This window comes from Cygnus olor, chromosome 4, assembly GCF_009769625.2.
Source record: "Cygnus olor isolate bCygOlo1 chromosome 4, bCygOlo1.pri.v2, whole genome shotgun sequence".
Lineage (NCBI taxonomy): Eukaryota > Metazoa > Chordata > Aves > Anseriformes > Anatidae > Cygnus > Cygnus olor.
In genome coordinates, this window is record NC_049172.1 from 6,494,567 (window position 1) to 6,514,028 (window position 19,462).

General features: G+C 38.6%; 1 protein-coding gene across 2 annotated transcripts in view; it reads left to right on the forward strand.

Moving 5' to 3' along the window:
- The window catches only part of MANBA (mannosidase beta), a 45,856-nt gene extending 27,636 nt beyond the window's left edge, over nt 1-18,220 (forward strand). For both annotated transcript variants that reach the window (XM_040555589.1, XM_040555590.1), the window contains exons 10-17: nt 525-611; nt 1,178-1,345; nt 3,998-4,216; nt 5,935-6,099; nt 7,605-7,749; nt 13,320-13,462; nt 15,319-15,576; nt 17,798-18,220. In XM_040555589.1, the coding sequence (XP_040411523.1) occupies nt 525-611; nt 1,178-1,345; nt 3,998-4,216; nt 5,935-6,099; nt 7,605-7,749; nt 13,320-13,462; nt 15,319-15,576; nt 17,798-18,022 (1,410 nt within the window). In that variant the 3' untranslated portion in view covers nt 18,023-18,220. The remainder of the gene's footprint in view (nt 1-524; nt 612-1,177; nt 1,346-3,997; nt 4,217-5,934; nt 6,100-7,604; nt 7,750-13,319; nt 13,463-15,318; nt 15,577-17,797) is intronic.
- The last annotated feature ends 1,242 nt before the right edge of the window (nt 18,221-19,462 follow it).

Consider the following 19,462-nt stretch of genomic DNA (forward strand, 5'->3'; position numbering starts at 1 on the left):
TTTGGTGTGGAAGTGTTTTGTTAAGGAGTACCCTTGAAGCATGCATGATACCTCATCAGAAGAATTACTCTCTTCTTTTAACAAGTAATGGGGATTTAATGTTACATATGCAAAGCATTAAATACAAAATTGCTCTGTTCAGCTGGAGACTGCCCCATATTAATGTTTGAGCAATGCATGGGTTCTACTTATTCCACGGAAACCTATTGAAGTACATCTTACTGAGAAATATTCTGCTGATTGGTGAAGGCTGTCAGGCTCTAGTTCCTAAGGGTAAATATTTTATAACTCTTTATATTGAGAAAAAACACGGTACAGTATGCGCATGCTGAATGCCATAGGGAATGCGATTGTTTTGGTGATGCTTTCCAAAACTAACGAATACAGCATTTCAGTTTAATTTTCTTTGATATAAATAACTTCTGTTTGGACAAAGTATTGTGTATCCAAATAAACATTTATTTTTTCAAGTATGGAAAATTATTTGCTAACAGATTTTTTATTTTATTTCCTATTTCTCATAGATTTGGCAGGATTTTATGTTTGCATGTGCGCTGTATCCAACTGACCAGAACTACTTGGAATCAGTAAGAGCAGAAGTTTCTCATCAGGTATTTTGTCAATGTGATTTATTTCGCATAACTTGGCTTTGATTGAGTGTCTGCATAATTTAGTTTCCCAGAAATGCTCACTTGAAAGTATTTGTTAATGTTAATTTAGGTAGCTGAAACAAAAGGTAATCTTGGTAAATCCTCTTTAACGTACTTGCGGGAGTAGTAGGTGAAGCAGAGGTCCAGGCCTTCCTCACATGCAAACTGCTCTCTTCTCAAGGATATTAAAGAGCATCCACTGAGAGAGTGAGCTCTCATGGTAGCAACGTGCCTTAGCACAGAATTTACCCTTTACATGTGGCTGAGTAGAAGCGGTTGGAGCTACACATGTGTGTATAATGGATGTGCGTTGGCATACTAAAAGTTTATGCAAGCATACAGAAGTTTAAGCCTGATCCGGAGCTGGGGGAATAGTGAACAGTGTGGATAAAAACATGTGAATGTAGACTCAGAATATGTAAAATATGCAAGTGGACTTGTAATTCAAGTAATAACAAAGTGATTTTTTTTTAATTACTTCTAAGAGTTGTATTTTGCTTAACCTCTGAGGCTGAATTGTATTTCAGGTAAGGCGGTTAAAATCCCATCCATCAATTATTCTGTGGAGTGGTAACAATGAAAATGAAGCAGCAATTGCAAGTGACTGGTTCTCCATACCACGTGCTGACAGAGAAGTCTATATCAAAGATTACGTGCTGCTGTATGTGAAGAACATCCGAGAAATAGTTCTTGCTGTAAGTAATCTCAAGAAACCAGGGGGGAATGTGGCTTGGCAAAAGATTTTAAAGTTAGCAATTTAAGCAATTTTTTTTAATTCTCTTTGGAAATGAAAAACAGCACATTATTGAGGGATTGTACTTTCCGAGCTTGTGTAAACAACTCTAAACTCAAGGGTCATCTACAAAACAAACCAAAAAAATGACTCTGTGATATGTTAAAGAAGACCTGAAAAAGTAGACAGTCTTGACTCTTTTTTCTTTCCTATTTTATTTGCACCACAAAATGCCTTCACTTGCAATGGACAAAAATCAGCTTGCCCGTTAATTGATCTAGATGATCAATTTCCGTTATCCTGATTTTATTGAAGCATATTGTATGATGGATTTAACAACCCTAAGCTTTTCAACTGTAGTTGAAAAAATTCATGAAAATACTATTTGTCCAGTGTACACTTCTAGTACTTGACTGAAGTGTTTGGCTTAAGTATGTTAAACAAAAGCTACACCAAACATTGTCCTTTCCATGCTATTTGGTCATTATATTGTTTTTTGTGATGCGTGGTTTTGTTTTGTTTTAAACAGGCTAATGATGTTTTACAGTATATGAAAGCAAAATAAAATATTTGAGATAAGACTTAAACTGTGAGAGTGCAAACCAGAAGCACCTGAAATCTGTGATGATGCCTGCTGTGATTTAGCACTACTCAGCACAGTTTTTGTAGCTTTATTTCTTCCTCCTTGGAAGTATTGCAGTTCTTCATTACGCTGTAGAATCTACTTTTAACTAACTTTTTTTTTTGGCATATGTAGAGTGAAATTGATTTGAAAGTGCCAAATTGATGTTGCATATGTAGGGATTTATAAACAATGCTTGAACCCAAGTGATATTCTTAGCTCTCCTTTTCACTAAGAGGTGTGTAGAATGACAAAATATTGCAAGTATTTTGTGTAGTTAGAAATTCCCTTTTCAATAAGAGAGCATGAGGTTTTGTTAACCTAAAAATGTTAGTGGCCTTTTCTTAACCCAGTTATCGCTTGTGCAGCTTGCTGTTACTGACTTCAGGATATGATAATACTCCAGGTTGATGGTAACCTCTGTCATTTTGATGATGAGATGCATTTTATGTTTTGGGGCTCATGACCTGATGCTTCATTTGCACTAAGGCAGGCAAACAGTATGTAGGTGATAGCAATGTTATTGCTTGTTGTTAGAGGCTACTGGCATTGTCAGAGTAGCTGTACTCTGAGAACTCATAGTACATTTCTACTGGAAAGATGGAGATACAGGGAAATAATAAAAATGAGGGATGGGTTTGAAAGAACCTGCTGAAAAGGATCTGGCTCTGAGAAGTTATGCATGCTAAGTGTTAGTTGCTTCTTAGAATCAAGGTGTTAATCAAGAATGTAGATGCATGTATTTCAGGTAGTTTCTTTGCACTGAGTGGCCTGTACAGGTATGCTGTGGTGTTTCAGTGGCTGGCTGAACAGTTTGGATGGCCAGTGCATGTTTCACAAAGTGAGGTGTTCTGGCTTGATACTGTTTTCAGTTATAGTCCACTTGTGCATTGTCGCTGTCCAGCAGGGAGCCTTTTTTATTTTAAACACATAGATTAACTATCTTGAGTGCCAGAAAGAACCATACAGTGATGTAATTTCAGGTCCTGTATAATACAAACCAGCTGAGGAAATCCTTAACTACTAGCAGAACTGAACTGTATCACTTAAAGACTTTGGGGAACCTAGGATATCCTGTAATAAATTGTTTCAGTTAATTGTCAATTATACTCATATTCAAAAAAAAAAAAAAGCACCGGGGCGGTGAGGAGCAGGGCTACTCTTTCTTGAAATGAATTACATGTCTAAGTGAAGTGCTGTGCTGTGTTAGAGCCAATTGCAGTATCTTGTGACTGGTAATTCAGGCCTCTGTCTTACCAGTGGAGGGATAAATGAATTATACCTGCAGAAGGATTCCTTCAGTACTTTGTAGGGTACTGAGGATACTAATAGAAGATTTATTATACCAAATCTGCTGAGGCTATAAGTAAAAGCCACTCTGAATAATTTGAAATGTAACCCCTTATATAGTGTCATCTACCTTGACGTGCAGAGCCAGCCAAAATGACAATAACCTGCAATGCTACCATGCAGGCATTAGTAGTAGAATACGTTGGGTTTGTTGAGACTAAATATAGGTAACTGCTTAATAACAAAGGGAAAAAATCATGGCCTTGCTGCTGCAAAAACACTAGAAAAGTAATGATTTTACATAAAGGAAAGAAGTCACGGTATTCAAATATTAATGTTCCTTGAGTTTATTTTTCATGAGATGCACTTTAAATAGGTTTCATTAAGAATTTAGAAGCATATAAAGATAGAAAATCTCTTGATGTGAGGAGAAAATTCTTTAGAACAGCAGAGCAAGCAATATCATGCCTAACTGTATTCCAGGAACAGGAATAAGAAGCTAATTAAGCTAGTAAAGATGATGAATGTCAGGACACAAAAAAGAATGTTTCCTAGGTGGTGACTCAGAATTTTGGAAAAGGCATGTTCTTCCCCTGCATCCCCCTCCCTTTTCAAAATGTATTCTAGATACTTAGATGATAAAAGCCAATCACTTTAAGAGGGGTTGTGGGTTGTTGGTTTTTTTTTTTTCTCTAATCCCAGGTAGATAAGAGCCGTCCTTTTGTTGCATCCAGTCCTACCAATGGCGTGGAGTCAGTTAAAGAAGGCTGGCTCTCCCAGAATCCTTATGATACCCATTATGGTGACACTCACTTTTACGACTACAGCAGTGACTGCTGGAACTGGACAGTGTATCCTAAAACTCGTTTTGCTTCAGAATATGGATTTCAATCCTGGCCATCCTTCAGTACACTGGAAAAGGTAAGGCTGGGCTTCCAAACTTTATTGTTCCCTCTGCTCTCATTTAGTGAGGGCAGTGGGTCTCTTCCCAACAAACTAGAGCATCACAACTGCTGCTGGGTTGATACAGTGTTAGGTCTGGTAAGTAGCAGGTGGGATAGAAGTGCGTAGTGGTGAGGAGGAAGGGGATGGAACTGGACTGGATCCCTCCTCAGTGGTTAATATTGCAAGATGTTGCAATATTAACATCTTGATGTTGCAAGAGGAACCAGCTTTAATACAATCAGTTGTTTTATTAGAGTTGCCATTATAGGAATGCCAAAGAAAAGTCATATTTTTTTTTCTAATTATTTTTAGTTTTAAAAATAACTTTTCCTTTCTTAACCAGTAAGTGACACTTTTTTATGATCTCTTCAGATGGAGAAGCTTGTATTGATTGAAATGTTAAGGCACTGCTTGACCCTGGCTACTAGCTTAATTCCAGATTTACTTGTTTTATGGCTCTTCTTCCATTGGATGTGAACTATAAAACATAGTCAATGTTGTGACTTAGTAATAAAAAGTCAGGTGGCTGTGCCTGGTAGATGAGAGAATGTTAGACTATTAATTTTAATATCAATTCTATTTAATATATAGCTTAGTAATGATAGCCTGGCATCTGTTTTCAGTGGCTGTGTTGAAAGATTCTGTGTCAGTTAGACACAGAAGAAGCACAACCAATGCTGAATTGTGCTGAACTCTAAAAAGTATTGATTTTTATTCTTTTTTACCTTTTTATTTACCTTTTATTCTTTTTTCAAGTTATTTGATTATATGCAATACATAAAGAAAAAATTAAGAGGATTTGTTTTGTCTCCTATTAAATCAAGGTACTGTATCTTATTTTTGTAGTTCAAGCAGAGATACGTGATGCTGTTTGCCCATTTGTTCAGAGAGAGAGATATATAATGTTGATACCTGTGCATGTGTCTAAAAGTTCAGAATGTCCCTTTCAGTTTGCTGGACAAAAAATATTATCTGGGCCATAATCAGTACAATCATCCAAATTAATGACAATGAAAATTTTTCAATCTATCCAGCCTAAGATGAACAAATTTAAATAAAAGATTTTATAGAGATGGTAATTACAATGAAAGCTTAACAGTCATAGCTGTATGACCTATACTGCATTGTTGTTGTCCTTAGTTGAAAAAAAACAAACCTGTTTCGTGATCATTTGTTTCCAGAGGCAGATTGTTGTAGCAGGTTTTAAATGCGTATTATTAGAATTTATAGTCCTTCTAGCTTCTGGTATTTATTAAACCTGGAAAGAATGCAGGTTCCTTCCTTCTAAGACACCAAACATGCCTAGATATATTTGACTAGGGTACATGCTTTCATCTTAATGTATGGTGTTTCTGATTTGATACAAACCCACGGAAATCTTTTGGGGTCCCTCAGTCAAACTCAATCAAAGAACAAATAAACTTCATGCCAGTAAACTACACATTACTCTTGCAGGATCAACAGCAGTGTCTGTTTTCATGTGTTTGTACAAAGAGCGTTAGCAAAAGGTGTTACTTACTCAAAATTTCTGCATGGCTGCAATATAGAAATGTATTACCAATGGTAAAGGTTTTGGATGACGTCAGCAGAGTGTAATAGAAAACCTTTCCTGAATATCCTGTCAGTCATTAAATGCAAAATGTGAATTCAATGCACGTTTTCATTCAGATATATTACTTTTGTGTTTTTAAAAGGTTTCCTCCACTGAGGACTGGTCCTACACAAGCAATTTTTCTCTCCATCGACAGCACCATGAAAATGGCAATGACCAGATGCTTCAACAGACTGGATATCATTTCAAGCTTCCCCAGACCACAGATCCCATAAAAAAGTTCAAAGATACGATCTATCTCACTCAGGTAACAGTGATATCTTCAATATAAGGAGCTGTTCGTACTTGTTCCTGTAGATACTATCAGTGGCTGAAACTGGACCATGGCAGGGGGTTGGAACTAGGTGATCTTTAAGGTCCCTTCCAACCCGAACCATTCTGTGATTCTTTGATTTTGTGCTGTTACACGATGTTCAGTCACGCAGAAACATTCTGCATTGAAGCATTGGAGAGTCCAGTTTAATTTGGAACTAGCTTGTCTCTCAGTTGTTGGAGAGACTGCAATTTTCATGACAGAAGGGCTGGAATACTTCATGGGGAATTTCCCAGAAACGAGCTCAGTCAGGAGAAAGCCTGGCTGCATGTGCTACTTTGTTCCCTGTCCTCAGGAGGGCACATGCAGGGATGTGTTGGACTTTTCTTGGAACACAGTTCTTCCTGGGGCTACTCTGTTTTATTCCCTGTTGTAGACAGGGTATGTTTTGTTTTTCATGTGGCCCCAGTAAGCTTATTATTTCCAATTTTGCCAGAAGAAATACATTAGCTTTTGAAACGAAATTATTTGTAGAGAATGCAGTTGTCTGTGAATGCGACCATTGGTAGCTTTTGTTTTGTTATGAACTCTAATATTTATGTTTTAGAGAATCTACTTTGTTTTTTTTCAAATAAGTAGGTTATATGTTGGTCTTCATCTGAAGTAAGCTTGCCTCATGCTTACTTCTTCTTTCTTTGTGATTTTGATGTGACTAATAAATAATGTTAAGTAACTTTTCAATGTTGCTAAGCAAGATTAAAGTGCTATTAGTTTTTTGTTGTGTTCCAAGAATTTCAGAAACACTCTTGCTGGGAATAACTGCACATTCACTATGTTTTTGATGTTTGAGAGCTGCTGTCAGCAAGTTTTATATAAAAACAAAACAGCTGGGGAACTTTAAGCACTGATGACAGGAGAACAAGGATAGATGATGCTGTGAAATTGAAAACAGGGGTAAACTTGCACTGTGAGGTCTTGACTCAGAACGCTATGAGAGTTTCTGCAGGGTTAAGTCTGTTGAGGCCTCATTAACAGGCTAAACGATTTAAGAATACCAGAATGATGACAGCAAAACAGATAGGAGAGTAAACTTGGCTCTAATAGTTAACTTAGGAATGTTCTTTTCTTCTTTAGGAAAGGTCAAAGGTACTTTTTCTCTTCATTTTGAGACTTCCTTTAGTACCTCCTTGGCCTAGTAACATTCTTTGTGAAGAAAATAACTGGTTATTTGGCTTCTGTTGAGAACGTCGCCAATGCAAAATTACAGAAAATGTGTTATTAAAGATGAAGTGGGGAGGGAGGACAGAAGTGGGAGTGCAAGTGAGAAGAAGTTGCTCTTTGGGTGCAGAATGTTGAATGTATACTGGAACTGTGTATTGCGTGTGTTTGAAGTTGTGCCGTTGCTGTGACGCCTGTTTTATAAGTCAATATATACACATATGCTTTGAAAGTAAAGCACACTAAAAATAACTATTTTTAAAATGTATTTCTTGACCAAGGTGATGCAGGCTCAGTGTATAAAGACAGAAACTGAATTCTATCGTTCTAGTCAAAGTGAAATAATCAATGGAGAAGGTCACACAATGGGTGCTCTGTATTGGCAACTCAATGACATCTGGCAAGCACCTTCGTGGGCTTCCTTGGGTAAGTTTTGCAACAGTCTGATGAAACGCACCAACTGTCAGTCTTTGTTTTGCTCAACTGGAAACGTCAGAATAAGAAGCAAGGCTCTGCACTCTCTCTCCGGTGACTTTGCACAATTTAAGCATGTGTCTGCCCATCGTTGAGAAATGCTTTCCAGAAAAGTGTTTTACGCAGGATCATCCTAATAGTCTGTGGAAGAGGGTAATGAAAAAAGCAATTATTTTCCTACGGAAGTTTTGCTCTTTAGGTTCAGATTTTGCAGCCAGCAACTCATAACAATGTTTTCGAAAGGTTTGGTGTAGAGAAGTTAAAATTATATTTAATTCTTAATTCCTGAAAATATGTTTGTCATTTAAGTGGTATTCTGATTTCTCCAAAGAAAATAAGGAGATGATTGAAGAAGGATAAAGCTGCCTACTAGGAAGCAGCAATGGTTAAGAATGAGAGCGCAACCCCATTTTCCAGAGAGATTTTTTATTTATTTTTTTGCAGAAATTCTTTTAAAATTGGAAATTTCTAAGAAATTTTATTTCCAGAAGGGCCTAGAAATCTCTGATTATAGTAGTTGGCTCAGCTATACTGGTGCACGTGAGCACCTAGCCACCCTGAATGAGAATGGACAGAAAGACAGCTAGTGAGATAAGATAAGAAGGAGCACCTATGCATAAAATAATGACTTCCATAATAATCCCAACAAATTTGGTGATACTGTGTCCCCTGAGGTAAAACAATCAAAACAACTCCCTTCAGTAGCAGTAGCACATTGTCCAAAATCTATGGAACTGTGATCCTGTTCGAAGCAGGGTGGGATTTATGATCTGATGGTGTCCTTAGCTGTCTAATAAGTGGGATGAAATTATCTTCTCCATGCACAATCTGATTTTCATCAGAACTTTGTATGATACCTCTCACCCAGCATAGCTTCTGAGAAACTCTTTATAGGCAAGATGACTAGCTGAGATTTGGTGTTAACATAGTGTCAGGTGAGGTGAATCATTCTTTGTGGCTAAATTATTTTGCTAATATGCTATTTAGCTAAACTGCACATGATATCTCCTTTTATTCTTTTTATATGTATTATTTTCAGAGCACCAAAATGGAGGAAGCAGATATATGAAGAAAGAACTTGCTTAGGCAATAAAAAATAGGAGAGGAATGTGTGGTATGAAGGAAGTGGCTGTGTTTCATGTTTTGTACACTTTATTTGGAAGTCACTAAGAGTTAGTGTTAAGTTCTGGATCTTTCCTTATTACAAAATGCCATTTGGTCTTGTTTTAGAAACTTAGCTTGCCCTACCCTACCTGTCTTCCTTTTTAGTTCTCTGAGAGTCATTTGTCCTTCTCTCATTTTTTCTTCATTTATCCAAGCAAAACAGCGGGCACCAACAAAGGAAAACAAAGTAGTAGAAGTAACAGGCTATTTTATTTAAACATTAAGACAGTGGTCTAGCTATAATGGTCATGTTCCTGGACTTTCTGTTCTTGTACTTGTAGTCCAAGTATCCCAATGTTTATTTTTATGATTCTAGCAGTTACCGACGATCTTGGGCTTTCAGTGCCTCAGAAGAAAAAGATACTTGGAAAAATGCCTCTTTGTAAAGACAGGTGTATTGATAGATGAAGTGACTGTGAAGACCATAAATGTCTTTTTAAGTACAGTGCTGATGTCACTGTAGAAAATACATCAAATACTTGAATTATTCATATGTTGTTGAAGTTAGTTTGCAGAAAAGAAGCTGAGCAGAGATGCAGCTGTCCCTTTGTTTCATTCTGTTCCCTCAGTGGAATGAGGAAAGGTTTAATATTCATTTAATTAGGCGCTGTGGTAGAGGGATTTTTGAAATGCTAATGGCTGAAATTATGCAAAACTTCAGGGAAATTAGTTTTATTTGCACTTCAAAACATGGTTCTGCGTCTTGTTAGATGGCACAGTAGTATCACCAAAGCTCTTCTTATTTAAATCTGTTACTTCACAGGGACCCATGGAGGGACTTGCATAATTTCCTGTACCAAGCGGAAGTGTTTCCTCATGAAATGGGGAGGGAAAATGATAGCAAATACATCTCACTAACTTATCTTTAAAATGTTTGCTTGGAATTGAATGAAAAGACAGCACAGTACTTCTACCTTCAGTTCAGCACAGTACTTCTACCTTCAGTTCAGAACGAAGCATGTTTCACCACAACTGGGATTTTGATTGTTAGCAGCTGGTTATGAAGCCAGTTGTGTTTTAGCATCCGTGTAGTGTGTTTTGGGAAGTGCTGCGATGCACGTGGCAATTTATCACCCTCCCACACAACCTCACCTCGAGGTGCCCAACTGGTTGTCATGAGATTCCCTGGAAGAGATAACTAGCTTTTATTGCAGGTTCAATATTCAAACCCCTGGTGAGCTGAAACCACAGGATATTATGGAGAATAATAGATTTGAATTCATGAGGCTGATGTGAGGAAAGAGCTAGCAGCATGTTTCTCAGGTTGCATTTCATGATTTCAAGTGATTAATTTAAAATCCATACCAGGGAGAAGAACAGTTCGTTCTCACTCCTGCTATGAATGTAAAAGGCTTCAGGGAACAGCCAGAAAAGAGCGTACTAGGGTATCGTTTCAAACCTAATTTTAGTTTCCTGTTCTGAAGTTTGTTATTACAAAGAATACAGACCCCATCTTATTATCAGGAAAAAAATGGGGAACATGGATTTCTTCAATAATTTGTTTAAATATGAGGGGAGGAGGAAACCACCTCAGGTCTGTTTCAAATAACTTTGGACTGTTGCTTTTGGGTATGCTGGCCTGTTACAGGAAAGTTTAAACCCAGAAATATCTCATGATAACTACTTGATCTCCACATTTCTTGCGTCCATTTTAGGGGTGGGGAGAGTATTTTATGTGCAAATTGCCTAGTTTTTAAATCATGAAATATGACTGATCTTAAGGAAATGAAAGCAACAGATGAGCTGAAAAATATGACTTCTGTAATCAGTGAACTTCAGTCCTCTGTGCTGACTGAAATTACTTTGACAATTATGTTACCAAGATCCTGTTGCTGGAAAAGTTATCTTTGGAAGTCCCTTCCTGTGTGAAACTGCTCCAGCAGTTGAGCTTTGTTCTTCAAAGGAGCTGTAGGCTTTTGGGGAAGGGAAATGCCAATCTTAAAAAGCTGATTTCAGGTAAACATACTAGTGATGTTGTAAACATCCCAGAACAATAGCTGTAGTAGTTGAACCCTAGAATGAGTTTTGAAATGGTAAAAACTTTTAAGTGTGCGGTTTGTTTGCTCTCGTTTGTTTACTGAGTTCCTTGCTTGGTTGTTTTTTCTGTGTGAAAGTATGTTGCCAAGTTTACTCTGAATGGTTTCCTCCACTGTGCAAGTTTCTTGAGGATCTCTGTATTTGCTGCTGCGTAGGTAGAAAAGCTGTCTTTCCTTCCAGCAGCTTATGTAATGTGATTATGGAAACCAGTCAGAAATGAAGGCACAGGGAAAACTGAGGGTAGGACCCATTAAAAGAGAAATGGGACTTCTCACTACTCTAAGTAACAGAAACTGCTCTACTTCAATTGCATTGTTCATTTTAGTATTTAAGACAGTAAAAGACTAGATTTTCATCATGTAAATAAAGCTGAGGAAAAAAAAAATCAAGTTGGCAGGCACTGAAACCTCAGCCCATATTGGGTGTCCTGTCTGCAGTCATGGTGGGCTCTGTCTGAGGCCTGCAGCGAGCAGCATCTATTGCTCTGACAACTCAAATTCCTGACAGTCCTGTGGCAGTCCTGAGGGCTTCAGAAAGTTCGGCCTCTCCCAAAGCCTGAGCTTGGGCACAGTGCTCGTTTCTCATACAAGGACTGTTGCTTATAGTTTTTAGATCAGATACAGCCCTACAGTTTGGCATGTTTCAGATAAGCCATCCCCAGTCCAAATTTCTCATTTTCTCAAATTTTGTGGCCCTGAAAAATAACTGGTTAGCGCTCCCTGGTTTTTGGAGGAGTTGTCCTTTAGACCACCAGTGCTTTGTACCAGAAGTTGTCCTTGGAATGCAAAAGCATGGCTTTGTTCGTGTGCTGAACAGCACCAACATGCGATGTTCATCAGTTTAGCAAACTGTTTTGAAGAAACTCTGTAGCCTCTCCTGAAGTATTCTTTCAGACTTCATCTCTTCAGTTTGCTTCAGTACAGTTAGCTTGAAATGCCAGTGCTGTTTTGTTGGCAGCAGTCTGATCTTGTAGCCCAGTTCAATTTTGTACGGGTTGTCGAGGCAGATGCAAGCTTTTCTCGTCTGTTCACCCATCTAGTTGTTTGTTAGTGAGCTTGCTTAAAACAAGGTGATGTGCAGGGTGCCGAGCTGGAGCTAATGTGCTTTGTTCTCCATAAAGTTCATTCATGTCTGTGTGGAGTGCAGGCTGAGCATGTTCAGGTCTGCCTGTTGAAAGCCACAAACACACCCTTTAAAGACCTGCATCACTCTGGATATGAAGTCCTTAGTTATGAAGTGTTTGAAAGTGTGGAGAGCTCTGTACAAGCACCAAAACAGCAAGGTAATTGGTTCCAACAGAAGTGCATTACTGGAAATCTTTTTCCAGCATCCCTGAACTCTAAACCTGTTGTGTAAAACAAAGAGCCAGAAACAAAACTGAAGCTGGTATCTAAGTTTTATTTTCTTGTGAGGTTATGCAGCTGACTTGCTGCTTCTTTTCAGTGCTGTTTCTATGATGAGATAACGGCCAAGCAGAGAGTGAAAATGCTGACACTGGGTGCTAGGTGCAAAATGAAAAGAGAAAGGAATGGAAATGGTTCCTCTTTCAAAATGTCTGTATGGAAGTGTTGTATCTGGCAAAATTGCTTTTTTTTTTTTTTTTTTTGAAGAGGAGACAAGGTTTGCTGCTTTTCCAGCTTGTTAGTGACAGACTATGAAGTATTAAAAGTAATGAGGTACAGTTTCCCATTAAATAAGCAGAGCAAACTGTTTGGCATGTCTGCAACATGTGCTTAACTAAATTCCATACAGTAAGCATTGTCTCTAGACTTCAGTAAATTAATTTTGCCTAACTTAGAGCTGCCCTTGTTTTGAGAACTTGGGCTTCATTGCTCCTGATGTTCTAAGGAAGAACTGAAATAAAACTGATGAAAGGGGGAGAGAGATTAGTCAGACTATTGTCCGTTTCTTTACAATGGTGGGAGTTGGTGGCAGTGCCGCCAATGCCTTTGTGTTTGTCCAGATGCTCTAACTGCTTGTTTGCCATGTAGTACGGTGAGTCAGTTCTTGTTAATGTCACTTGTGTTGAAGGCTTCCTTTAATTGGATGACAGAATATCAATGATAGGGCTGAAACTTAAAAAATGTGACTTTTTGGTGAAGATGAAAAAAAGCTTGGAAGAGTATCAAATTCCTTCCAGAGGAGAGCCTTGTCTGGAAGGAAACAAGATTAACTTCAGTCATTCTCTGCACCTGGTAGAGGTGAAAAAGGGTGGTGATGACATGCTATTGCTATAGCAGAACTTGAGAGCACAGGAAGGGATACTGTGTCGAGACAGCGTTGGATTCGTCTGAGTCTTTCTGTTTTTTATCCCTTTCCAGAGTATGGTGGTAAGTGGAAACTGCTCCATTATTTTGCCCAGCACTTCTTTGCCCCACTGCTGCCTGTGGCCTATGAGGACAAAGGTGTGTTGTACATCTACGGTGTCTCAGATCTTCACATGGACCACAAGCTGACTCTGAAGGTAAAGGACACTCCTCCAACTGCCCTTGCGTCCCTCCCTGTAGAACGTCAGCTACTGAATGAACGAAACTGAAATGAGCACATCTTCATGTAGACAAACTTCAGTAAATCCATTCCCAAACACAATGGGATGCAATTCATGTCTGTAATATTCTTAGGGGCAATATTGCCCTTTGTTGTTACAGTACTGTGCACTGTTTCACAGAACAAGGAACTAAGTGCCTGTAGGTATAGGCCTGAAGGTAACTATTCTGTTGCAATCTTGTAGGGGTTTATGGTTAAATAAACAAAGTCTGTAAAATGGTACCTCGTTACTTAATCTGTTCCTTGGGTGTTAGAACTAGATTGATGAGCTAAAGTGGGGGAAAAAAGGATCACACCTTCACTTGACAGCACTTAAACTACACTGCTTTGGGAAAATAACTTTTTTTTTTTGTATGTGTGACATATTAAGAAAACATCTAGGTATACTTTAACTGCAAGGTCACCTATGCAAGGTCACCATTTTACAGTTGATGCCTTTACTGTGTTTTCCAACACTGCTATAGAAAGTGGTAGGTTTTCTTAGATAGTATTTGGGCTGCTGAGTTGTCTTGTAGAACACAGTCTTTCTTTTCAGTTTCCTAAGTTTTATTGCTGTTAATTATATGAAAACCAGACTCCAAGTGAATGTAGTCACCATTATGCATTGCAAGATACAGTTGCTGACATAAAGAGCTTCCCATGTGAAAAAGCTGAGAAGGATAGAAAAAGAGCCCTAGAGATAAGGAGTGACTCACTAGTCAGTTCAGAACTAATATTCTGAGTATGTCTATTCCTATTTCACTGCTCTGTCTGGTAGGTTGTGGTGAATTTTCAGATTTATAAGTTTAGTAGGTTTTGTTTGTTTTCAATAAAAATTTTAAAAAATCAGCTCATGTTTCTGTTCTGGAGAGGTTTTTGGCAACTGACAGCCTCCAGTATGGAAAATGGTTGCCATTTCTGGATTGTCAGTTTTTAGATTAGGATTGCAATTAATGGAATTGTTTATTTCTCATGTGAGTTATTGTCACAGACTTAAATTAAAATTTTCTGATAAAATCAGAGAAGCATTGGCAATAGGCTAGTTCCAGTGAATATTGCATTTAGTACTTCAAGAGAATTTGGAACTTCAAACTTTTGAGTCAAACTTTGGAGTCAAGATGTGTTTCTGACTGCAGAACTCTGTTAAGGTCCAAAACCAACATAAAATATTTAAAGAGAGAATTCTGTCATTCTCATTAAGTGCCTGTCTTCCAAATTATGCATTTTGAAATGTAAGGGTGTATTCATAAAGCATGCGTGATCTCTGGGAGTGTATATTTTACTGTCTTAATATAACTTCTGAAGTCCCTTTTAAGATGATGCAGCAGGCTTCTGTTTAACAGTGATTGTGCAGAAGCCCTAGATTACCCAGTTGGGTTACATCAAATAACACTGAGCAATTTCAGGAAAATCCTTTGTTTCACTTTTTTAATCAGGCAGAGGAGGAAAAAGAGCCAAGTAATTCCATTTCCCAGCACGCCCTTGAGAGGAATTGTCAATGCCCTCCTCTCAAGGAGCCTGGAGAAAACAAAAAGCCTTGCAGATCAGAAAGAGTAGCAGATCCAGGTTGTTTGAAACAGACTTGCAGTTAGGTTTATATAATGATCTAATTATTATTCAGTATTGATTGTTTAAATCTTTGTGAAGTTTCTTTCTATTACAGTTGAAAATTGGCTGGTACTGTCAGGAGAACATCTCTTCCTATGAGTGATGGGAAACCTAGGGTGCTGGGTTGTTTTCACAGATGTAATTTCTCTTCTGCTAAGCTTCCTGCTCTCTCAACATGCCTGATAGGTCACTGTGCACTCATGGAGTTCTCTGGAGCCGGTATGCACCCTTGCCAAAGACGGCGTGACTGTTAAAGCACAAAGTGCTGTCCCCATCTACAAGGAGTCCATGAACGACTTGCTGGAAAGATGCAGAAATTGCACCAGGAAAAGCTGTGTTGTTACTTTTTATCTTGTGGGAGAAGGTGGGCTCCGGAGTCCCACAAATCATCACTTCCTTTCATCCCTGAAGGATGCTGTCGGATTGGAAAAGGCACGACTTAGTGTAAGCATCAGTCATGCTAAATTGCAGCGTTTGGTTCTGCTAATCTCAGTATTTTCAGTTGCTTGCCTGCTGTGTATTCAGTGCCTGCTTTCACTCAATGTTCTGTCTCTTTAGCTGTGGCAAGTTTAGATTCCATGTAGAGGAGTTCTAAATCGTGCTGTTTTTTTCCCTCTGTGCCATGATATGCATATCCGAATAACACTTTTTTAATGTATGAAGTTGTTTGTTTGTTTGTTTGTTTTTTAAATAATGAAGTTTCCCTTTCATTTGTTTTCAGTCTTTCACCTTACTGCTGCAGCATTGCTCCCTTCATTCTTTTTGTCTCTAGGTAGCAAATACCATTATATCAAGTGCTTTTAGTTTACAAACAGTAGTGTAGGTCAGTACTAGGTGATGTGGAGTACATTATTGTCAACGGTATTTCTTCCTGAAGTGCTCAGACTCTGAGATCAGTGTACCATTGCTAACATGCAATATTGCATGCTCATTTCCTTCTTCTGCAAATCCCTGTCCTCCAGTGAAGGGGTTCTGATTTGCATAATAGTGATTATTTCATAATATCTGTGAAGTGTGGCAGTCCTCTGAACAGGCACAAAAAGCACCAAAGTGTTGTGTAACATTCACTTATTCCATTTGCTGCTTTTCCTTAGATTTCTTCCATTTCTTGCAGCTATGCTTTATATACATATGTGCAAGCATGCTCTATGTATGTGTACAGACACATTTGGTTAAGCTTCACTTTTTGTTTGTAAATCTTACTGCAAAATTCTTAATCAGCAGAGTGGCCGGATGGCGACCTGTGCGTTCTCACATGAGGTTTCCAAACTGCAGCTTTGCTTTTTAGAGCTAAACTAAACAAGGGGGGAATAGAGGTCTTTAATTTCTTTAAATCTGGACCAGCATAATTGATTTACAAAAAGAAAATGGGCTAGATTTTCCCCTCTTATCTCTTTCATGGCAGCATGGCCTGCCTCCTTAGTATACAAAGGAAAGAAATCAGCCTGTTTTTTATTTTTTTCAGCTGGTGGCACAGTCTGGAGTCTGAGTCATGCAGGGTTTTTTGTGGATGACATCACCAATGATAAAAGCTCTGCAACTGGAGCAACGTTGGGAGATTTCTCTCCTTTTTCCCATGGCTGTGTTGTCTCTGTAGTAGTAACTAATAAGGATAGCTAGCAAGGATAATGCAGAGTAGTTATTTTAAGAACATATGCAGCTGTGATTAAAAAAAATAATTCTGTTTCCTGAGAAGCTGGCACTTCTATACATAGTTACTAACAATCTAACTAGACTTTCAAATATATTCCTCATCCAAGTGCTACTTTTCACAGCATTGCTTTAGTGTTTCTTCAGAAAGGACAAAATGCAAAGCATGTGTGTTTTTTTTTTCTTAAAAGTTAATAGTATTGTTTTTCTTTTAAGCAGGATGTGTTTTCTGCACTTGTCTGCTTTCTACATGTAGTCACAGAGTATTTGAAAATGATGTAGCATAATGTTTAATGATGGGGAATGGAGACTGCTCCTTGAAAATGCATCCTGGTTGTGCTTCTAAACCTCAGAGAGATTAACTACTCATAGAACTTAATATAAAGCATTAAACCTTGTCCTGGTATTTTACAACATAGCTGCCTTCTAAATGCAGCATAAAGTTTTCACTGCCCTGTTCCATTAAGATGAGGCGACTGCCTTTGTTACTGTGACTTTTATCATCTTTTGCATCTATGTGCTTCTGCTACTGATATAATCAGAAAGACCAACTACTTTAGAGTGTGAATTTATAGGTTATGGGTGAAGTATGTTGGCAAAAGGGCAAACCTCTATCACCGCAGTAAGTATAGGATACAAGTACTAGGTACAAATCAGATTACTATTTGTCTGGTTATTTTCAAAAGAAAATAGTGAAGTGATAACAGCCCACGGCATTTTTCCACAATCTGTAGTATTCTGTAGGAAGGCTATAACCAATGTTTGCAGGTTTTGCATGATTCTTATATATTAAACTTGTTGGCTTGACCTGTTGTTCCAGAATATATTTTAATAAGAGAATTAGAAGAGAAAAATAATTTTGATAAACTTTGTTTTTTTGCAGTCTGTTTTACTGACATATAGCCTTTTCCACATATAGCCTTTTCCCATTTTGGGAGTAACTGGTTGTTCTTACTTAATGTGTGTGTGTATATATATATAAATATATACATATTTCATTTTTTCTTTCTTCCAGGCTGCTGTATCCCAACAAGATGACATTTATTTATTTGATCTCCAGACCACTGCAATTGCTCCTTTTGTGACTCTGGATGTAGGGAGTATAAAAGGCAGATTTAGTGACAATGGTTTCCTCATGATTGAAAAGAAGAAAGTGGTTGTGTTTTATCCTTGGGAGCCTACCAGTGCTGAAGAGCTAGAAAAGTCGCTCACCCTGACATCTCTGATGGACGTTGCCTGAGGATTTCTTTCTAGTGTGAAAGAAAGAAGTGAAACGGGAAGAGGAAAAACTCAGAAGAATTTGACTCAAGTAGAAGTGATGTATGAGGCGAGCTGACTGGAGAATATATTGTCTGTTCCTGTCATGTGTGAATTTTAACTGTTGGTTCAATGTAAACCAACAACAAAACTTGATTATAATATATATGATGCATTGAAAGTAAGGCTTTCTCAGGTAACTGGAAAAATATGTCCCACATAAAATGGGTGGGGTCAGCTGATGCAGGACAGCTAGCTTGAGTCCTCCAATTCCCTTGAGAGGAATCATTAGGTTATGCCTCCACACCCTGTTTTGTAAAAACCCGTATTTTTTCCAGTTTCAGTATACTCAGAAGTGAATTTCATGGTAGGAGATAACCACAAGGTATCCTGGGGGTAAGGAGAAAGGACAGGGAGTGAAGCTGAGACCACCTCCACCGGCACACCAAAGGAGTTGGATGATGCCTTTTTTCACCCTGCTCCCACTTGAATCATCCCTGCTAGTCCTGTCCCTTCGGATCTATGGCAGTCACTCGGGGCAGGTGTTCTGTCTGCCTCCTGCAAGGTAGGCTTCCAGCTAGGCCTGACATCCGGGCTGCCTGGTCAGACATCAGCAGATCTGTTCCCGCTTTCCGAAGGGGAATCAAATATAAGACTTGTTTTCTTCTATCTTCTTATGCAACATTGACCAATAACCTTGAGAGCTCTGCATCTTGCTTTGTCTGTGACTGCAGCTGTCAGGGAAGAGACTCTGCTGTTGTGTGGGATCCTGGATAATGTGGCATGGTACGAGGCGTGCCTGGCTGTGGGAAAAGGGAGAGGAGAAGAGTTGGCCAAAGGTGCAAAGAGAAAGGAGGCAATAGAGAGAAGAAATGGTCATGTGTGAGGATCACAGAGTTATAAATGGCTCCCTTTTCTCTACTACAGCCACAGTGCAGGGGCTGCTGTTGTCACTCACACATCGCTGCACAGCTGTTGTGTTACCTCCTAGTATCCCTCATGCGTGGCCTGTGACTCACGCTGATCCTCCTCTCCTTCCAGAGGGGTTGGCTTTGTTTCATTTATCAAGCAAATTGTGTCATAATTAGGTTTTATGTTTTGTTTTGTGTTTTTTAACCTCTTGTGTGTGTGTTACCTTTAAAATATGATATGAATATCATCAAAGGGAAACCTGAATATCTTAAATATCTCAGTGTGTGGGTTCCCAGTAGAAGACAGTGTTTACTCATGATGAGAGCTGGTGGCACATTATGCTCCTTAGGACATGCAGAGTAACAGTGCTTCACCTTTTACTCTGTTTTTGAACAAGTTGTTTTTTAAATGTTTTGATTTCCTATGGAAATGTCTCACTTGGGCATTTGATACAAAGAAAATGTGCTTCAGGGTAGGGGCCTGCAGCAGTCTGTGCAGCCAAAAACTGGAG